General features: G+C 39.9%; 1 protein-coding gene across 2 annotated transcripts in view; it reads right to left on the bottom strand.

Annotated features, from left to right (window-relative positions):
• LOC108672806 (protein quick-to-court) overlaps nucleotides 1-18604 on the bottom strand; it is a 96564-nt gene that overhangs the window by 31360 nt on the left and 46600 nt on the right. For both annotated transcript variants that reach the window (XM_018160553.1, XM_047881079.1), the window contains exons 2-3: nucleotides 17880-18105; nucleotides 12017-12260 (exon numbers count right to left, since the gene is read on the bottom strand). In XM_018160553.1, coding sequence (XP_018016042.1) covers nucleotides 12017-12260; nucleotides 17880-18105 — 470 coding nt within the window. The remainder of the gene's footprint in view (nucleotides 1-12016; nucleotides 12261-17879; nucleotides 18106-18604) is intronic.

Genomic DNA, 18604 nt, shown 5'->3' with positions numbered 1-18604 from the left:
AGCGAGTTAATCGCGGGAAGAAGGCATACTTCAATTCTTACCATAGAGAATCTTTTAAATTCACAGGGTGGTTATATATGCCCAGAAACGGTCTGGGGCAAAGGACGCGATGGTCGCCTTCACTGCACGACCGTGAGTAGATTATGAGACCTTTTTCGACTTGCGAAGTTTTGTCGAGTCGACGTAACTTTTGGAAGTACCAACTCTAAATTCTGAAGTTCATCAGTCAAGAGGCAAGAAAGCAGCAAGCTCGAAGGAAAAGGGCAGAGAGAATGGGCTATGTATCAAGGGTGCGGTCGGAAGTTTGCAATGAACCAAAATGACTCAAACCGGACATTGAGACTCATGCAAATGTTTTATAACAGTCACAAAAACAAAGTGTCTCTTTCTAGTCAAGAATACATCTTTGGATTTAAGGAGAGCTTTTCGGAAGTTCAGAAAATTATGAACTTTAAATAAAACCTCGAGTGTAGTTTTAACATCATTTTTTGAAGCTAGTTCAAATTGCGAAAGACGTAAATCTTGGCTTTGCTAGTGACAAATTGCATATTTGTGATTCGACAGCAGCATCGTGAGAAGCGTCTCAGTCAAAATTGACTTCGCGTAGAGCAATTTAAAGTTTTTGAAGCAAGACGCTTCATCACAAAGTCGAGTGCTGCTGCCGAACGTCGCTCTCTTTAAATATTCTTGAGTTGAGTACCTAGCTCAGACATTCAAAACCCGTACTTTTCAGGTATTCGTTTGTTTAGTTGGCCAGATATTCGTGACTTGATCAGCTCAGAAGCCCGTACGTCGAGAAATTAAAATAGTGGTACGTCAAATAATTTCATGAGTTGAGCATTTGTATTCCAGTAGCTTCATGACGAATGACGACGACATTAAACTAAAATAAGCGAATCGGGTCACACGAACATAAAAGCAGACCGAAAATTGGAGCTCCACTCAGCCAAAATATTCAGGCGCATGCAAAGCTGCCAGCTCGGACCCATCGTCGCCGCAGATTGGAAGCCGCCACTTGAGACGAAGACGACAAAAGCTAACCAACGAATACCGCTCTTCCAATCTAGCAAGTTTGTGGCTGACGCTTTCCCCTAATTTTTGATGCAAACTTGCTCGACATGCTAGAGGTATGGTTAGGTAGCTGTAACTCTTCCCCAATACAGTGTCGTAATCCTTCTTGACATGCAGTGGCTATATGTGAGGTAGCTGTAACTCTTCCCCAATACAGTGTCGTAATCCTTCTTAACATGCAGTGGCTATAGTGAGGTAGCTGTAACTCTTCCCCAATGAAGTGTCGTAATCCTTCTTGACATGCAGTGGCTACAGTATATGTGAGGTAGCTGTAACTCTTCCCTAATGCAGTGTCGTAAACCTTGACATGCAGTGGCTATAGTGAGGTAGCTGTAACTCTTCCCCAATGAAGTGTCGTAATCCTTCTTGACATGCAGTGGCTATAATGAGGTAGCTGTAACTCTTCCCCAATGCAGTGTCGTGAACCTTGACATGCAGTGGGTGTGGTGAGGTTGCTGTAACTCTTCCCCAATACAGTGTCGTAATCCTTCTTGAAATGCAGTGGGTGTGGTAATGTAGCTGTGACTCTTCCCCAATACAGTGTCGTGAACCTTGACATGCAGTGGGTGTGGTGAGGTAGCTGTAACTCTTCTCCAATACAGTGTCGTGAACCTTGACATGCAGTGGGTTTTAGAGGTAGCTGTAACTCTTCCCCAATACAGTGTCGTGAACCTTGACATGCAGTGAGTGTGGTAATGTAGCTGTAACTCTTCCCCAATACAGTGTCGCAATCCCTCTTGACATGCAGTGGGTGTGGTGAGGTAGCTGTCACTCTTCTAATACAAAGAAGACCTCTTCAGAACCGATTAATCCTAAAGAATACAACAAAAGCAATTAATTAAGGCTAAAATTAATGCTAATTTCCAACTTTAAACTTGCTTAATACTTCTTGAACTTTTTTTGAACTCCGAATAAGTTACTTTCGTTCAAAAACTTGTAAACAACGAACAGCTTTGAGGAAAGGTAAACAAAAATTTTATCTTTAAAATCTTAACGAGTATTTTACCATAATAACGTATTTTTCAATCGAACTGCAACGCAGAAGCCGTAACCAACTCCACCCTAAAACGGATAAATCCGGAAGAAATAAATCGTGGAGCTATTGGATTAAGCTCGACAGAAAAACGTGACTCTTCATTGATATTTTTGTGTGAGGGGAAAGAAGAGCATTGCAAGAGAAAGCGCTGCAAGCTGTTCAGAAAAGTGCGTATAGCTCCTCACTTAGGAACTTGGGGAAAACGACGTAAATAGAGAAGTTCTCGGGTTTCAAGAGCAGCACTTCACTTTATCCCGTAATAAATGAGGTTAATATATGGTCGGTGCTCAGCCGGCCAATCCTCATAAATGTGGTAGCAAATACTCTGTAACTGAAATGCATCAACGTCAACGACGGAATCCCAGAAATCGGTGATCTCGCACAATAATGATGCTGCTTCATCAGCTGACTGGCAATTCCGGTGTCATATGTCTTCAACGTCCTAAGCATATGCCACACAAATGTCTTATTATTGTTATGTATATATGGCTGTGATGATTTTATTTTCAATCTAAATCTGCCAATAATTCAAAACTTCACATCGTGGACCAACATCTCAAAGATGTGATGTGTGCGGGCAAGATTCGGTGTTGGTAGCTCGTTGAATTAGAAGGCGTGCAAAATTAACAATGATCAGTGTTATTTTATGATGTTTCAAAATATCACCAAAGGCGTGTGACAGCATCACTTTCAGAGGATGACATTTCTGTTCCTGTTGAGTCCAAAGTTTCAAAATTAATTTCCTACATATGAAAAAAATTTTTGATCCGCAAAATTTTATTTTTCTACTTCCTTGATGGTCCTACTTCGCATTACCAAAAATTCGAATTACAAGAAATAAAAATGTAAATTTTTATAATTACCATTAAAAATGTACAGCCCTAAAACCATAAATCACATTAGTGAATAGCCTGAGCGCAGACACAAATCTCAAGTCTAAGCCGATTTTCGTATGGAAATAACTGGCTGCAGGAAACCATCATTGCCAAGCTTTGCATGAACTTTCGTAATTTCTTTCTACAGTAACGCAGCTTCCGACATAATTCTGACCTACAGCGTAATCGCCCACAACCCTCAATGACAAAGCAAATCAATTGAATTAGACCAACCAGACCTCAGCCAGAACGCCCAGTGCCGTTCAGTATTTGCCCCCATCCGATAGTTTTACTCCAATTAAAAAAAGCGCGTCATGACTGTCCAGCATCCATCCACCTCACCATCAAGCCGCCAGCAACTAAAGACTGCATAAAATATGCTCTTGATAAAACAGCTCGATGTCGAACAGTACAGCAAGGTACGCTGCTATGCTGGCTGAGCAAAATGCTTGAAATGGAGTGCGTGTTTCTCTCTGATCTTTATTCAATCTAAGTACAGGCCCTCATGAATATCCTACCCTTATTGTGTTTAGAGCATTTCTAACTACCCGGCCAGATGATGACGAAGTTTACTTCGATATGGGCCTGGTAGTAACAAGCAGGTTTTAAAAAGCTTCTCGGCTGGTGTGCTAGGCTTATTATAGTTGAAGTAAGGAGTTTGTGAGGATATTCGAGAACCGGTAGGGTTATTGGCGATGGTCCGATGTAGGGTTCAGTAGAGCAATGACAATTCCCCCTGGCATATCCGCTTGAGTAGTTGGAGGTATGATGCATAAATAGCATAAATATAATTATGCTATGACTCGGCTACAAACGGTAGATTCTGTCCACGCAGATGGGCGGTATTACCGAACGAAGCAATAGGCATTCCATTCAGGGCAGATTGGTGGCAACAATCAGCAATCCACGACAGCGCTTCTCAAGGAATTACGGCTCGACGTTACGGCTCCAGATAATATCCAAAAATTATAAGTATCGTGGAAACACATCACAAGAGTCCCTATACATTTTAGTGCCAGGCTTCAAACAAGCCCACACACAAACTTTGACGAATATGTAACTACGAATTATATTTATATTGACGTTTATATCAAACGATGTTAAGCCTATATGCAACGGATTTCAGCTTTGATATTTTTTAAGCGATCAGCGGTTTTAATAAGAAAAGCCATCGCCTATCATTATTTTTCAAAAGTTGAAAATACGCTCACTGTAAATTTATTCGAGAATGAAACCAAGTACGAAACTGAGTTACAAAATCACAATCCAGCGACTGTCAATTTGAGATGAAATCAAAAGTTCCTTTCACAAAATCAAAATGTGGCAGCAAACTTTGCCGTAAGAGGCAGCTCAAAACAGACATATCAGACCCTAAAACCAGCCATAAGGAAAAAATTAGAGCGAGTTAGGATTTTAGGGGCCATTTATGAGTCTATGATCTCGTGTCCAGCCATAGAGCAGACCCACGGCCTAGCTGGGCCTTCCCAGAGCTAGTAAATCTATTTTATGGGCCATACTTGGGCAGAATTTTCGAAGGCAACGAGTAATGAGAAAGCGAAGGTCCGACACATTTTTTACGTTAGAAAAATCCCAACCGATGGAATGGCAAAGTTACAAATCATAGTTACTAAATTAAATAGAGCATATAACAAATACAATAAATGAATTTTAAAAAATTAGAAATAAAATGCTGCGTATATAATTTTCCGCCGAAAATTCATTCGATCAAACCCAAACGATTTATAAAAAAATGTTGGAGTGCGCTTAACGTTGAAACAAAATTGGAGAGTCAGCTTACTGACTCGACTTTTACAGATGCTTTCGTGAAGCAATCGCCCAAAATCTCTATTTATCGTGCACTCAAAATAATTAATCTATTCCTCAGATCGAAGAAGTCTCCAAGGTTCGCCATCGTTAAAGCGGTCCACATCCCAAGTCAAATATTTTATCACAGCCGCCCGAGATCCCTAAATTGAATAAAAAACCCCGTCCCATGAACCCGTCTTATTCAGAAGCGGTGAGGCATTTAATTCGAACGCTTCGTTGATTTCAATGAGAAAGAAAACGAGGTCTCCAAATTGCAAGGCAAATGAGGCCGACAGATACACGGGACTTTAGAAGTTAAATTCCAGCTCCCGGTAAAAATTCTAGAGAGCAGTGACAGATCTTGAAGTTTTTAAAATCAATAGCAGTGATCAAGATTGTTGCATCTTCACGACAGAGACTCAAGAGATCCCCAAGTCTCGAGGTCTGTTGCAAAGATCTGAAGGTTTGCGAGAAAAGAGCTCAAGATCTAAAGGCGCTCGCGATAAAGGCTGCAATTCGGAGCCGCTGTCGATACACTCGACTCAGCGGCTTAGGAAGATCACTGGCGACTCAGCGGCAACTGAACCGCTGAATTTCAGTTTCAATAGCGTCTCACTTACGTCTTGGAAGCGATGCTCCAGAGATCTTTGGTCGTAAAATAGGTCTTATGACGATCTTCATGGAAAGTATGAACACTTCTTTCATATACATATCTGTGCTCAACATAACATATAAGTTTCTAATATACAAAAGTAAAGAATTGCAGCAAACATCTGATAAAATGCCGATAAATTTGAAATAATTAAGCACACTAACATAGCCCACTAACGCGGAATTTTTACTCTAAACGTTAAATTAACAAAGACATTCTTTAATAATTTAAATCATCATATTCTCTAATCGTTAGTACGATTTTGAGATGGAACATTATACAGATCATCAAGCGTATCTCGTAATAAAACTTTATTTGCACGCAGTTTTAAGCCAAAATTAGTTGGTTTTTCGTGACAGTGAACTGATACAAACTAATCGATGCCTTACTGATATTAGAAGCAACATGTATCAGAATAATAACTCTGCGACGCACAATTTATGCAGCGCAGCAGTAACAAATTGGTGCCCAAAGTAAATTGTGTGTGGCGTTTAGACCATAAAACTGAGGAAAGACTGGTGAGCACTGCTCATCTTATATTCAGTGTTTCGGCGGCCGGTATTTCCTAAGCACATCGCAACTGAAACGCATACACAATTAAACGGTGCGCGATGCCGTGAGTAAGCCTCCCAAGACTCACAAGTCAGACGACTTGCAGTGTGAGTGTGCGATGTCGTGAGTAAGCCTCCCAAGACTCACAAGTCAGACGACTTGCAGTGTGAGTGCGCGATGTCGTGAGTAAGCTTGTCGTGAGTAAGCCTCCCAAGACTCACAAGTCAGACGACTTGGAGTGTGAGTGCGCGATGTCGTGAGTAAGCCTCCCAAGACTCACAAGTCAGACAACTTGGAATATGAGAGCGCGATGCGGACAGGATTGGCCAGACCGAAGGCTCGGTTATTACAGATGCCAATATATTTGGACGTCTTTGTCCAGGAATCAATGGTGGTCTTCAGAAAACCAACGAGAGAGTCGAGTGGGGAGCAGAAGGCAGCGCAATGCTGTCAATAAATCGATGCACGAAGAACCAGAAGATATCTTGAAGATTTCCAAAACATATTCAACCTATTTGTCTGTAAATGATGATGGGATAATTCACCAAAACTGAGTCGCAAGTGATACGTGCTTGAAATTAATTGAAGTTCAAGAGCTTGGGGTAAAGGCGCTTTATGCTTAACGTAAAACAGCTCTTAATTGGTCAGCGTGTTGATTTCACTAATCAATGCACCTATGATTTCACAAAGAAATGTAATTTTAATGAAAAATCAAAAAGTAAAAGGAAAATCTGGAATACTGGTTATCTTCCAGCATCTTCCCCCATGAAAACAAGCGAACACAAACTCGAAGAAATACGGCGGAATTCGAGAAGATAAAGCCGATCAAATGACATTCCACTGGAGCAGCAAGAGAAATTGGATATGAAGCCAAGCCACAAATGGCACTCTTCGAACACTCGTTAATAACGTCCAAAGAGACAGAAGAAGTTCATTCTAGTGGCAGTAAAGTTTATCGATGAGCTCCACAAATTTCGCAGCCAAAGAGAGAGGCTCGAGCGGCGGATCTACGGTCAAAAAGAATCTATTCCCTGGCGCGAGCTGGGAGAGCAAACACTGAGAATGCTTGTAATTAACGGCACAAAAAGGCCCGATATATGTGGGTGGTCACAGCAGGAGAAAACAAAGATAAAACCAGCAGACAAAAAGAAGGTATTTAAAAATAAAGAGACGATTTCGTTATATTTTACGACGCAGGAAAAAAGACGATATTGGTGGGAATATTTGTTTAATGGCGGAACAGGAAACTCGGAGGTGAATATTAATGAGGTTAAACGTTGATATTTGAGGATTTCAGAATGCGAAATATTCCATGAATGAATCTAAAGTAGTGCGGCTACGACATATTTTACGGGAAAACATTGTGAGAAATGCACACATAATATATTTTCTCTTCACAAAGAATGTCGAGTTTCGCGTTCCAGCAAGACCTAATGCTGTGTCCTAGAAACTAAAATATATATAACAAAACTCTATCTAGAAACATTTCGGCTTCAGTGATGCTGTCAGCGTCTCGTATGGAGACGAGAGAAAATGCTTAAACAATTCCAGAATTTCGTTCTCCTGGAGCGAGGAATGTTTGCCGCTCAGAAGAATGTCACGCGGAATATAGTAGCACGGCAGGTAGGAGGCTTGGATGCCATTTTCATACACAGCAGCAAAATAAAATTGTTAAATAAAAGTTTATATACACCCAAGATGAAGTACAGTTGTATCTTAACTCCTGGTAGTAAACTGAGCTCATGAAAGTGGCATTGCCGGGTAATGTCTTAAAAGTGAATAATTAGGCATTCGCGGCAAACAATCCTGTGAAAGTGGTTGTAACAAAATTAAAATAAATATTAGGCTAATTCAGCTAAGATTACGTGATTATTGATATTTTTCAGCTTGGTTCTATATATAAGAGCTATAACTATTAGATCAAAATATATTTCTTTAGAGGACATTTAAAATTTATGATCAAAAGAACAACGAGAAGATCCATGATAGGTGATAACAGTCTCAAGAGGTGCATGAGAGCGCGAATTTATCTCCATGCACGAGATCTCACCTGAAAACCATAAAACGGTTAGGCGATCCACAGTTCACAAGTGATGAAAAACTGGTCTTCAGAGCCGTCGCAGACAGAATGAGGTTCTGATTATGGAAATTTGTGAGACTTTTAATGAAACAAACGACTCGTGCTAAATCCGAATGACACTTTCCGAACATGTGTGATCATGATGTTCGATCATCGTGCGTCTCAATGTTGAGGATTCATTCAACGTTTTCCGTTCTTTACATTCTTCGTGATGTTTGAAGACGATTCTCTGATTGTTGTGAGTTTCTATACACTGAATGAAGCGTTTCAAGGAAAAGATAAACGCCAATGGGAAAGATATACGTATCGGAGTACGGTAAGAAAGCGGGGTCCTATCATTGGAGAATGTAGATTCTTTCACTAAATCCAGACTAAACAAGAAGACGATGAACTTCTATGATAAAGAAAGCGAGCAGGAATAGGAAGAGCAGCGACGTCTGGCCGGCGGCCAAGCCATTCAAGCAGCCAAGCATCGGAAAGCCATCCCTTCGATTCCAGGCTCTGGCGGATAAGCAAAAACTCCGCGGTATTTCTCGAGGGAAATAATTGAATATCACTTGGACAAGAACGAACCTCCTCCAGGGCCAAGAACAGGATAAAATTCTCGTCTCGAAAGATGTTGAACTAAATTTAAATCTTCTGTAATACTGGTAGCTATTGTAAAAGTGAATTTCGCTTTTCTTTTATTAGAGACCAAAACAAGGAACAACGCGGACACACAGCGTACACGCATCATTAATGTACAAGTTCGAGTGATGCAAATATTTTATATAAATTGATGAGAACCTTATAGTGAGTTATAAAACTAAAACTGGACAGAAGAGATGAATTTAAGGATCTATGCGAGAGACACAATAACAATTGTATTCCGTATTTCTACAATTGATTGGTCTTACAGTCAAGCAGCGTATCGAACAAGGCCTTCCGTCAGTCTTCCTCAACTCAGGAAACCCCGTGAAAGCCGTATTCTTTATACATAGACAATTATAGACAAGTTTCACCTCATCCAGTTTCAAGAAGACCTGCAAAGAAGCAATAGTTTCATTTTTATCTTCGACGGTTCAGCAAGCTACTCAGATTCTCCTGACATTTACACCGCGAATCTGACCCTCGGTTTCACGAGGTCGCTCTAGGCCTGGGGTTAGAAGAAGAACCAAACGTGTGATGTACCTTAAAAATTAGAGAGATAACGCAGTCACACATTTATTGTACGGATTATAATCGCAACACCAATGACAAAATATTTCACCACAGCAACTAAAACATGACATTCGCTGCAAAACACTCGTAGAACTACACAGGGATACGTCATTGAAAACTTATGTCGTAATTGAACTTGAAGCAAACATTATGCTCGAAAAACACCAACATTTAGGTTATGTTGATTGCTAGCCAAACTTGGCCAATTCTTCAACGCCAACAATTCTATACGACTATGAAATAAAACACCGATACGCTCCAGATGCAGTCTCTTCCGCAATTAATTTTCACGAGCAATCTTGAACCCTTGAATCGATCGAGTACGCATGTAGAAAGTACTTGAAATCGTACTAGACGGTCTAGACCAAAGGTTTTAGGGTGCAGCAGGAATGCGTCTTGCCCCACTCAGCCAGAAGATCCAATAGTCTTCATACACTCGCTAGAGACAGAAATCCCGTAGAGACATGCAGAGCTTCCACATCCGAAAAATGTTAGGAAAAATGCCCATTTTCGGCCATCTTGCGAACGCGCAGAACATCCATGGACAACCCTTTCCGAGCTCGTAACCCACGAGCACCTGCCTCACTCTTAAGGGCGCTCGATAGCTCTTCACCGAACCCCTCATAAAAAGAGTCGCTGTAAAATTTTCGAGCCACTGGGCCGAATAAAAGAACTTGAACCCAAGACCTGTCGGAAATAGAGCGAGCTACGTGTCGCTTTGTGTATGATGCTTGGTTGACCTCGTGTGACACGTCAAACTATTGAAAGTGAAAGGCGCTTTATGAGCCAGGTTTTGTTAGACGATTTTACGATGATCACGAGCTCATGATTACACTTGTAAGCGTGATTTATGTATATGTTTATTTATAATGAATTTCGCAAGTTATAATATTGGAGCAAAACTCAGATGATTCGGTGCTGTTTCCGCTAATGTCATTCTAACTATTTGTTAGCCGTATGAGTGACAAAGCTAAACCCTAACATTACTCGCTTGTTAATTTCATTATACCTTAATTACATCATTTCTTCTTACGAAAACATAACAAAGTTCATTAACCTCGGCGTAGACAATCATGGCAGGCGTGCGTGAAGGGCGAGTCAGGCACTATTTCAGGGCGGGCAAACAAGAGACGAAGACTCCATTAGAGTATTGGTCCCGTCGCTTACGTCACCCACGTCGCCCACGCGGTAAATAGGCGTCGCGCCTTGACCGACACTACGCTTAAACCTTCAGTAATTCAAGAAATGTTTTTTTTTATTGACGCGCCGGCAATCCAAATATTCTATGAAATCTAGATGATCGTATGCTATGAATTCCATATGTAATAAAATATGCACATATTCCTATGGTAAACATGTGATGGCATGGGCATATTTGCATGTATTTCGTTCAAAAAAGCCTTAAATGACTTAGAAGTCAACTGACAATGGCGTAAAATGCAGGGGAGAGTAAATAAAAATAAAAGACTATATGAATGACACAGGAGATAAACAACAGTAACAGTTTTTGCGCTTCTGGTGCTGGGTTTTCCAGAAAAACATACAATCGAAGGCCTAGGCTTGCGATGTAAGTAAAAAACAAGAACTATATATAGCACCTAAACTGTCATCAAAATTGAATAAACGGGCATTTGATCACCTAAAATAGCATCGAAAGTGAAAAAGCGGCTCTTGATCACCAAAACATACATCAAAAGTGAAGAAAAACTGATACTTCAGCCCCTAAACTTGCCTCATAAGTGAAAAATAGGCACAATAGCACCAAAACTTGCATTAAAAGGGAAAAAACAGGCACGTGAGCCCCTAAACTTGAATAAAAGTAAAATAACTCGCAGTTGAGTATCAAAACCCGCAATAAAAGTGAAAAAACGGGCACAATTGAGCCCCTAAACTTGCATCAAAAATGAAAAAGTTGTGACGTCGCGCCGCTCGTTGCATGCATTGCAGAGATCAAAGCCTAACCCGAAAGGCACTCGATGGTAATGACAACAGCGGCTGTTGTAATAGCGGACGAGGACGCATGGACTGAGCTTTGATCAGGCGTATAAAGATTGCATTATATAAAATATATTTATTAGTAAATAATATGATTCTTCGCACTGAGAAATCATGATGGACCGAAATGAATTAAAATACATCAGTTATCATCAAGGGATATCATGACGCCATACGCCATACAACCTGTATACCAATGACGCCTTACAATAAGACCCTAATAGCGGAATTAACCTTAATAACTTTGAGGAAAGTTGTAAACCAATATCAGCATCAGTTAGGATAATACGAGTATTTTAATACAGTTCAGCATCGCTCAACTCTTGGGATAATACGAGTATTTTAATACAGTTCAGCACCGCCCAACTCTTGGGATAATACGAGTATTTTGATGCAAGCAGAGAAGCCGTGCATGGCCGCAGGGCAGCTGAATCATAAAAATTTGTTCACAAATTCTTTTCACCGATAGACGTTAAATTTTAGCGCAATACATTAACAAAATCAAAATTTTGAATGCACGGTATAGAAGGCTTTGCGTAGAAAATAAAAATGAAATCTTTCAAATTGGCTGGAAAATGTATACGTTTACTAAGTAAAGCCAGAGATAAAAGCTTTTCAAATAAATTTAATACAGGATTGTAAGCGGCAAAGTTAACTAATTCAAATGATATCGAAAATGTATGTTAGTATCGATAAATATTGCTCACTAAATACAGCGAATAATATTTTGACGGTTAAACCATCATCACCTTGGCACGTCGCTCGGCGGCGATGTAGCCGCGGCTGTAGGGGCTGATGTAGGAGAAGCGTCGACGAGGGAGCTCGGGGGTCAGAGGGAACGAGAGGGGACGTGATGCCCCTCGTGTGCGTGCCACCAGTTGGGGGTTGTAGGGGAGTGAGAGGAATGATTGAGGGGAATGAGGGGACAGGGAGGAGCGAGAAGAGGGAGATAGGAGCCCGTTGATGCCTCGGCTGCTAATGAAACTGGCAGACCTGCAAGACAAAAATTATCTTCGTTAGGGCGCTAATCGAATGAAAATTAGTCCAATCCAAACACTCGGTCATGCTCGGAAAAACTGGCTTACCGTAACCTTACACGTAAAAATATCATAAATGTTTACTATAGATTACTAAATAAGTGTGTGAGCTTTGAAAAATGTTACAATGAAGCGCTCACAAAGAAAATCGCAATATTCTAGGATGATATATAACAGAATTTAGTAAAATCCAGATCTGAAAACGCAAATATCCTTTTGTTCGCACACCAAGCTTCCTGGTTTCAGCTGTCAATAGTCACATTCAGGGGCAGAAATTAAATTAGATTTTGCTCTAAATAAATTAATCCAGTGCGCAGCCATGCAGAAACACCAAAATTCATCCAGAAAAGTTGCAGCCACCATTTCGGGTGGAACGCAATCCGCTTCCGGGCATCCTCGCCAAATGGTGCGGAACATGAACAAAAAAACTCTTCTTTCCGCCAAACGGGAGACTCGACATTAAAAGGAATATCACATTTCCAAATTATCGGAGACAAAGTGCGTTTGCAGATAAAATTTTAACGAGAAATTTTGTACTGAAATTTGGTACCGGGGCAAGATTCATTCAGGCAACTTGCGTGTCATGCATCACTGATGGGACGAAATTAAATAGGTAGTAAGATGAAATTTCATTTTATGAACCTTTTTTTTATTCATTTTGCAGTGTATTTATAACTTTTCTGCATACGAAATAAATGTTTAGACCCTTATTCTTCTTTTTAAACAACTAATCCCGAAAACATGTATATTTCTGTAGAGCGCAACTTGAAATGTTCCCGATATTCCAATTTAATTGTACGAAGTGAAACAAATTCCTATCTTAACTTTGAGCTCAACTCCTGTTATAGACAAACAAAAAGCATAATCACCCACATTAAATTTGAAGAGCAGTAAGTACAATGAATAGTTCAAGATATTTTGTCGTTGTTATTCATGAAATTGATTTGTACTGCAAAAATGGGAAAAAAGTGAACAATGAAAAAATTTCCTCTCTTAACTTTGAGCTTCACTCCTGTTATAGACACACGAAAAGTTTAATCTCCCAGATTAAATTTGAAGAGCAGTAAGTACGAAGTTAAGTTCCAGAAATTTTGTCGTTGTTATTCCTGAAATTGATTTGTACTAGGAAGGCAGTCTTGCGGAAAAAAGTCTGCAACGTCAATGAATAAAATAGCTAATCAGGCAATAACTTTTGATAACTTCGTGTTCATCATTAGTTAAAGAAAAATAAGAAACAGCATTACCGAGCAACCTTTAGTTTATTAATTGATATATTCGCCTTGAAAGAGCAAATTTAAATATGAAAACACGCGACTTACTTCGACCGAATTTATATACATTTCTTTCTAATTCATGCAATGCGTGGTTCTCGATACATAAAACTTACCATGAGAGCCCCGCTCGAGTTGGCGTTTAAATCAGAATCCAGTTGAGACAGATGGGCACAGACGCTAAACCGTTTATTGAGGGGCTAGTATCTAGAAAACGAACTCGGGCAAATTCGGAGCCTGCGAGAAGCGAACAACCCACATTTAATTACCAGGTACACAATCGTGCTGTTTACGCGCGAGCACTTGGACATAAGAACGATTGTTTGGTAAGAGGAAAGGTATTTTGTCCGCTCAATATCATGGATTCAAGTAAAACACTTGGAAAATACACATTTGCTATCTCAGGAAAACATATCATATGTGGAATAGTCACAGATTCTAAAAACAACCCGTGCCAATTTGAGGTAGAAAAAACCCAGCCATTAAAAAATTATCTTTACCTTACTAGTCCCCCCAACTTCTTGTATTGTAATTCAGGACCTATTAAAAATCTATAAAGTTACAAAATTTACCACCAGACATCTCCTCCATTTAAAAATCTATATAGAAAGTTTTATGATTTTATTTGAATTATTGGGCGCTGTTTTAGACATTTTTGTCATCAATGGTAATGGAATAAACTTCAAAAAAAAATTTTGATTATTTTAAGGTAGCCCTACCTAAACTTTATGTTTACCATTAACTTCAACTTTGATATTAATTTAATATGTTCATTCAACAGGTGTTTTTTTTTCATTTAGCATAATTTTGCTTGCTACCTAAAAACTACCAGCATTACAATTTTTTAGTATATACACAAGTAGTACACGTGAGGTTTGGCACTAATTCTACAGTGCTAAGTGTCATTCTTAAAAAAAATGTTATTTAGAGACTGGCACTAAATGGGCCGATGTAGAAAAGCCCTTAGTGATATCTTTAGTGAAGGCGCTACTGTGGCCAGGTAGCCGTGAGTTGAGCACCACTTTCCTGAAAGTCCAACACCCAATTCCGCAACTTTCTGCCATAAATTGTTGTCTCTGATTCTTGAATCTCTGCCTATTCAGCACGCCCAATGCTCGAGACAGCCCTGCGTAATGAGCGAGGTAGGCTAAGAAGCTCGTTACGACGCCCGTTTTGTCAACCCTCGACCATTTGACTTTTGATTTCTGACGTCTGCTCGGTGCTTGCTTAGTGCCGGCAGCAAGCTGCACGATTTGAACATTAGGACCGAACCATTAATCCTGCCAACAGATGAGCAGGAAAATGTCATCAATTATGGACGGAAACTTTTACAACTTTACTACTTTATCACTTAGGTGAAGCTTTAAGTGTCAGCATCATCCATATACCCTTTAGTAAATACGAAGATTAAACCGAGCGAAGAAAACTCTATCTTGAAGCAACAAGCCCGAACACAGAGTGATATCAAATTTAATATATTCTATTAAATAATGAATTCTATTAAAATGAAGGGAGTAACTTAAATTATGAGAGCAAAACCCGAAGACTTATACAACTAAAATTTTCATTTCAATCAAGTGATAGTGCTATAAATGCTGTTCAGACAAATATTACACGAGCAGCATTAGCCAAAAATCGAAATAATTAATTTCAAGTCATCTAAGACTTGAGTAAATGTGTTTCCAGTGAAAAAAATGTCTCAAAAAATCTGTGAAAATAATATTGAACCAGACAAGTTCAGCTGAAATTAAATTGTTTACGTGAACGACAATGCCTGACCCAAATTCATATTTAAATTTTTAAAAAACAAATAACTGCATAATCAAAAATAATAGAGAAAAAACACATATCTTACTGATATCCCGTCATTAAAAGAGTGAAAGCACAAAACTCGCACTCTCGGGTTCGTCTGATAACTTCTCTTTGCGCAACCCATTTTTCCAACAAGACTCGCCACCATTTTATTATTTTCGATAAAGGAGCAAGATGTTTTCTGGAGAACGCAACAGTGTGGAGAACTCGAGTCTCTCCATCGCCCCGTTAACACCAGCAATGTCAGGAGTAATTTGTCTCCCCCGGACACCGACAAATGGTGGTGTGCATGGCCAGCAATCCTGACCAAACTGTACAGTACATAACGTAATGGCTACGCAATGCATCAGTACTGACATCGAGGGATGCGCTTCACTTGCAAATCAACGATAGAGAACTCGATCTGAACAACTGGCGACGTGGATTAGATTCACTTGCAGAACAACGATAGAGAACTCGATCTGAACAACTGGCGACGTGGATTAGAATCACTTGCAGAACAACGATAGAGAACACGATCTGAACAACTGGCGACGTGGATTAGATTCACTTGCAGAACAACGATAGAGAACTTGATCAGCACGACTAACGACATAGATTCGATTCACTTGCGGAACAACGATAGAGAACTCGATCTGCATTTTCTATTGGCATGAATGCGCTTTGCTTGCAAAACAAAGCATGAAATTTTTTGTAATAAATGGTGGTAGCAAGCATCAAGATGCAGTTAATAGGTCCAATCGGTCATATAATAATCCTTCTCTTACTTAGTATATCAGCACATAGAAACATTGTCATGTGTTCTGATAAGTTAGATAATTACTAGAGCAATATCAGCTGATGCATATCGAAATTAAGTAATTAAGTATATTTCTGGAATAGGTAAGGTTCACTGAAAAACAAAAATGTATTCTCTTCAGTTAGTTCCATTGCACGAGATGCCACAGAAGCCACGTAGGCGAGTAATACCCTGAGCAAATTGTGGGAGACTTTGTTCAAATATAGATGTACTTTTTTCCATCTGTAGGTCATCTTGATAGCGTTTGTCCCAGCGTAAGGACGTATCGGTGTTACGTGCGGAAACTGTGTCACTGTTGGGACAGTATGACCCATCAATTTTTCTAAGTGATAGGAAGATCTCGTAAAAAAGTTTTTTTGCCGCTGCATATAATGTGGTGCAGAGACTCACAATGAAATAAATATGACGTCTCCTTTTCATAAAAGAAGGCTAGCTTTAGATGTGCCAACTGCAACCATGCAGCAATTGGGAAATTTTATATTTTATGATGGGAGTGCAGCAGAAAACAAGTACAAGTAGAGTAAATAGTGTAGTGTATAAAACATGCAGATAGAACGTGTGCATTTTTTTACCTTTGCGTAGATCCATAATGGTGAGCATTGAATTTCACTTAACGAAATGACCTCATTAATTGACGCTAAAATTCTACTTAGAAAAATTGGTTCAATTTAACTTTTATGTGTGTATTATTATCAGAATTTTGTTTGAAAATTTAAGCTGGAAATTTTTAAACCTGCGGATGTTTCGAAACATTATACATTTTCGCTCTCTGGATAGCGGCCGAGTTAAGCTTCTTTGGAATTAGCAACCTTGAAAGAACTTTTAGAATAATCTCAATTAAGTGTTGACTTCATTGTGATATCATTATAATTAGGTTCATCACTAACATTTCATGCACTGCAATCACGAAAAATCTTTTATTGCAAGTACGTATGTTGAATACGAAGACAATTATTCTGATAATCCATGTAATGCTAATTGTATCATGTTCCATGTAATGCTAATAATAATCCATGATAATCCATGTTCTGTAATCCATGTGGTTTGTCTTAACTCCGGTACTGCGATTGAAGAGAGCAATAAAGACCACTTCAATAAACTAGTCAAAGAGCGATGAAGACGGGCAATTACGCACTTACGAGTATTACGATAATCCCTTTTCATAGTTCTCTTTACGAAAATACTTCGATTGAAAAGAGTTCTAAAAAGACCATGCATGCACTGCAACGAACTACTCAAAACCGCATTAAGGACGACTAAGAGTCAGCCATTCATCGATTGTCCCTAACCGCCTTGGATTTTTTGTCAACAGTGAGAAGGGAACCCGCCTTGGAGTTTCTATCAAAAGTGAGCGGGAAACCCTATTTGGATTTCCTGTCAATGTTGATCCGGAAACTCGCCTTTGATTGAAAGGGGAAGAGTGAAAAGGGAACCTAGCTTGGATTCCCTGTCAAGCGTTAGCAAGAAACCCGCCTTGGATTTTCGATTCTAAGTGAGCTGAGAACTCACCTTGGATTTCCTGTCAAGCGTTATCGGAAAACACGCCTTGTATTTCCTGTCAAACGTGAGCAAGGAGCCCGCCTTGGATTTTCTTTCTGAAGTGAGCTGGGAACCCACCTTGGATTCCCTGTCAAGCGTTATGGGGAACCCGCTTTGGATTCCCTGTCAAACGTGAGCGAGGAACCACACGCACCTGAAGAGCGCCGCGGGACGGTCGATAGCTCGGCTGGTTGAGGCAGCGTCTGGAGCCAGTGTCTTGTCGAAGGCTGGAGTCCCCGACACGGAGCCTGTCCTGCGGTGCCCTCCGCTCATCATCGAGGGTCTGGGACCTCTCAGGGACAAGGAGCGATTGAGGCGCGGGATGCGTGAGGAACTCGAGCGACAACTTGAGGACGAAGGAGGCCGCTCCTCAGCCATTCCTGAAAAAACATAATATATTCAAGTGAAAAAGCTGCACGATTACCTGTAAAGAAAATGGAAAAATTAATAAGATTGTGTCGTGGGTTTTTTGATACGTTATCTACCTCGTCCAATGTTTTGCAAACTGAACATACGTGATGAATAATGCTTTGGTAAAAAATAGGCACCATTTAATCCGATAATTTACCTCTACAATTTCACAATTAATTGAATTTCAAGAATATAACGATGATAATTTATAAAAAACGAATTATTCTACCTCATAGTAATAAATCACTGGAAAATTACTTTTCCTTAGTAATAGTTCTAGTCTTCATAATTTCTGAAAATTGCAGCTGATCCACGTAGTAAAAATCATTGTGCTCCTGCATCAACTCCCTCGACTGTTCAGCCGTCTCCACCATTGTGAGCGTTGTCATCCGAGCTCCTTTTGTAAGCTAAGCGCGCTTTCCTCCGACTCAGATGATGCGATAAGCGTTCAGCCAAAGTAATTAATGA

The sequence above is a fragment of the Hyalella azteca genome, unplaced genomic scaffold, assembly GCF_000764305.2.
Source record: "Hyalella azteca isolate HAZT.00-mixed unplaced genomic scaffold, Hazt_2.0.2 contig6976, whole genome shotgun sequence".
NCBI classification, from domain to species: Eukaryota; Metazoa; Arthropoda; class Malacostraca; order Amphipoda; family Hyalellidae; genus Hyalella; species Hyalella azteca.
Note: the sequence above shows the minus strand (reverse complement) of the source record. Positions and strands in the feature narration are given on the sequence as shown.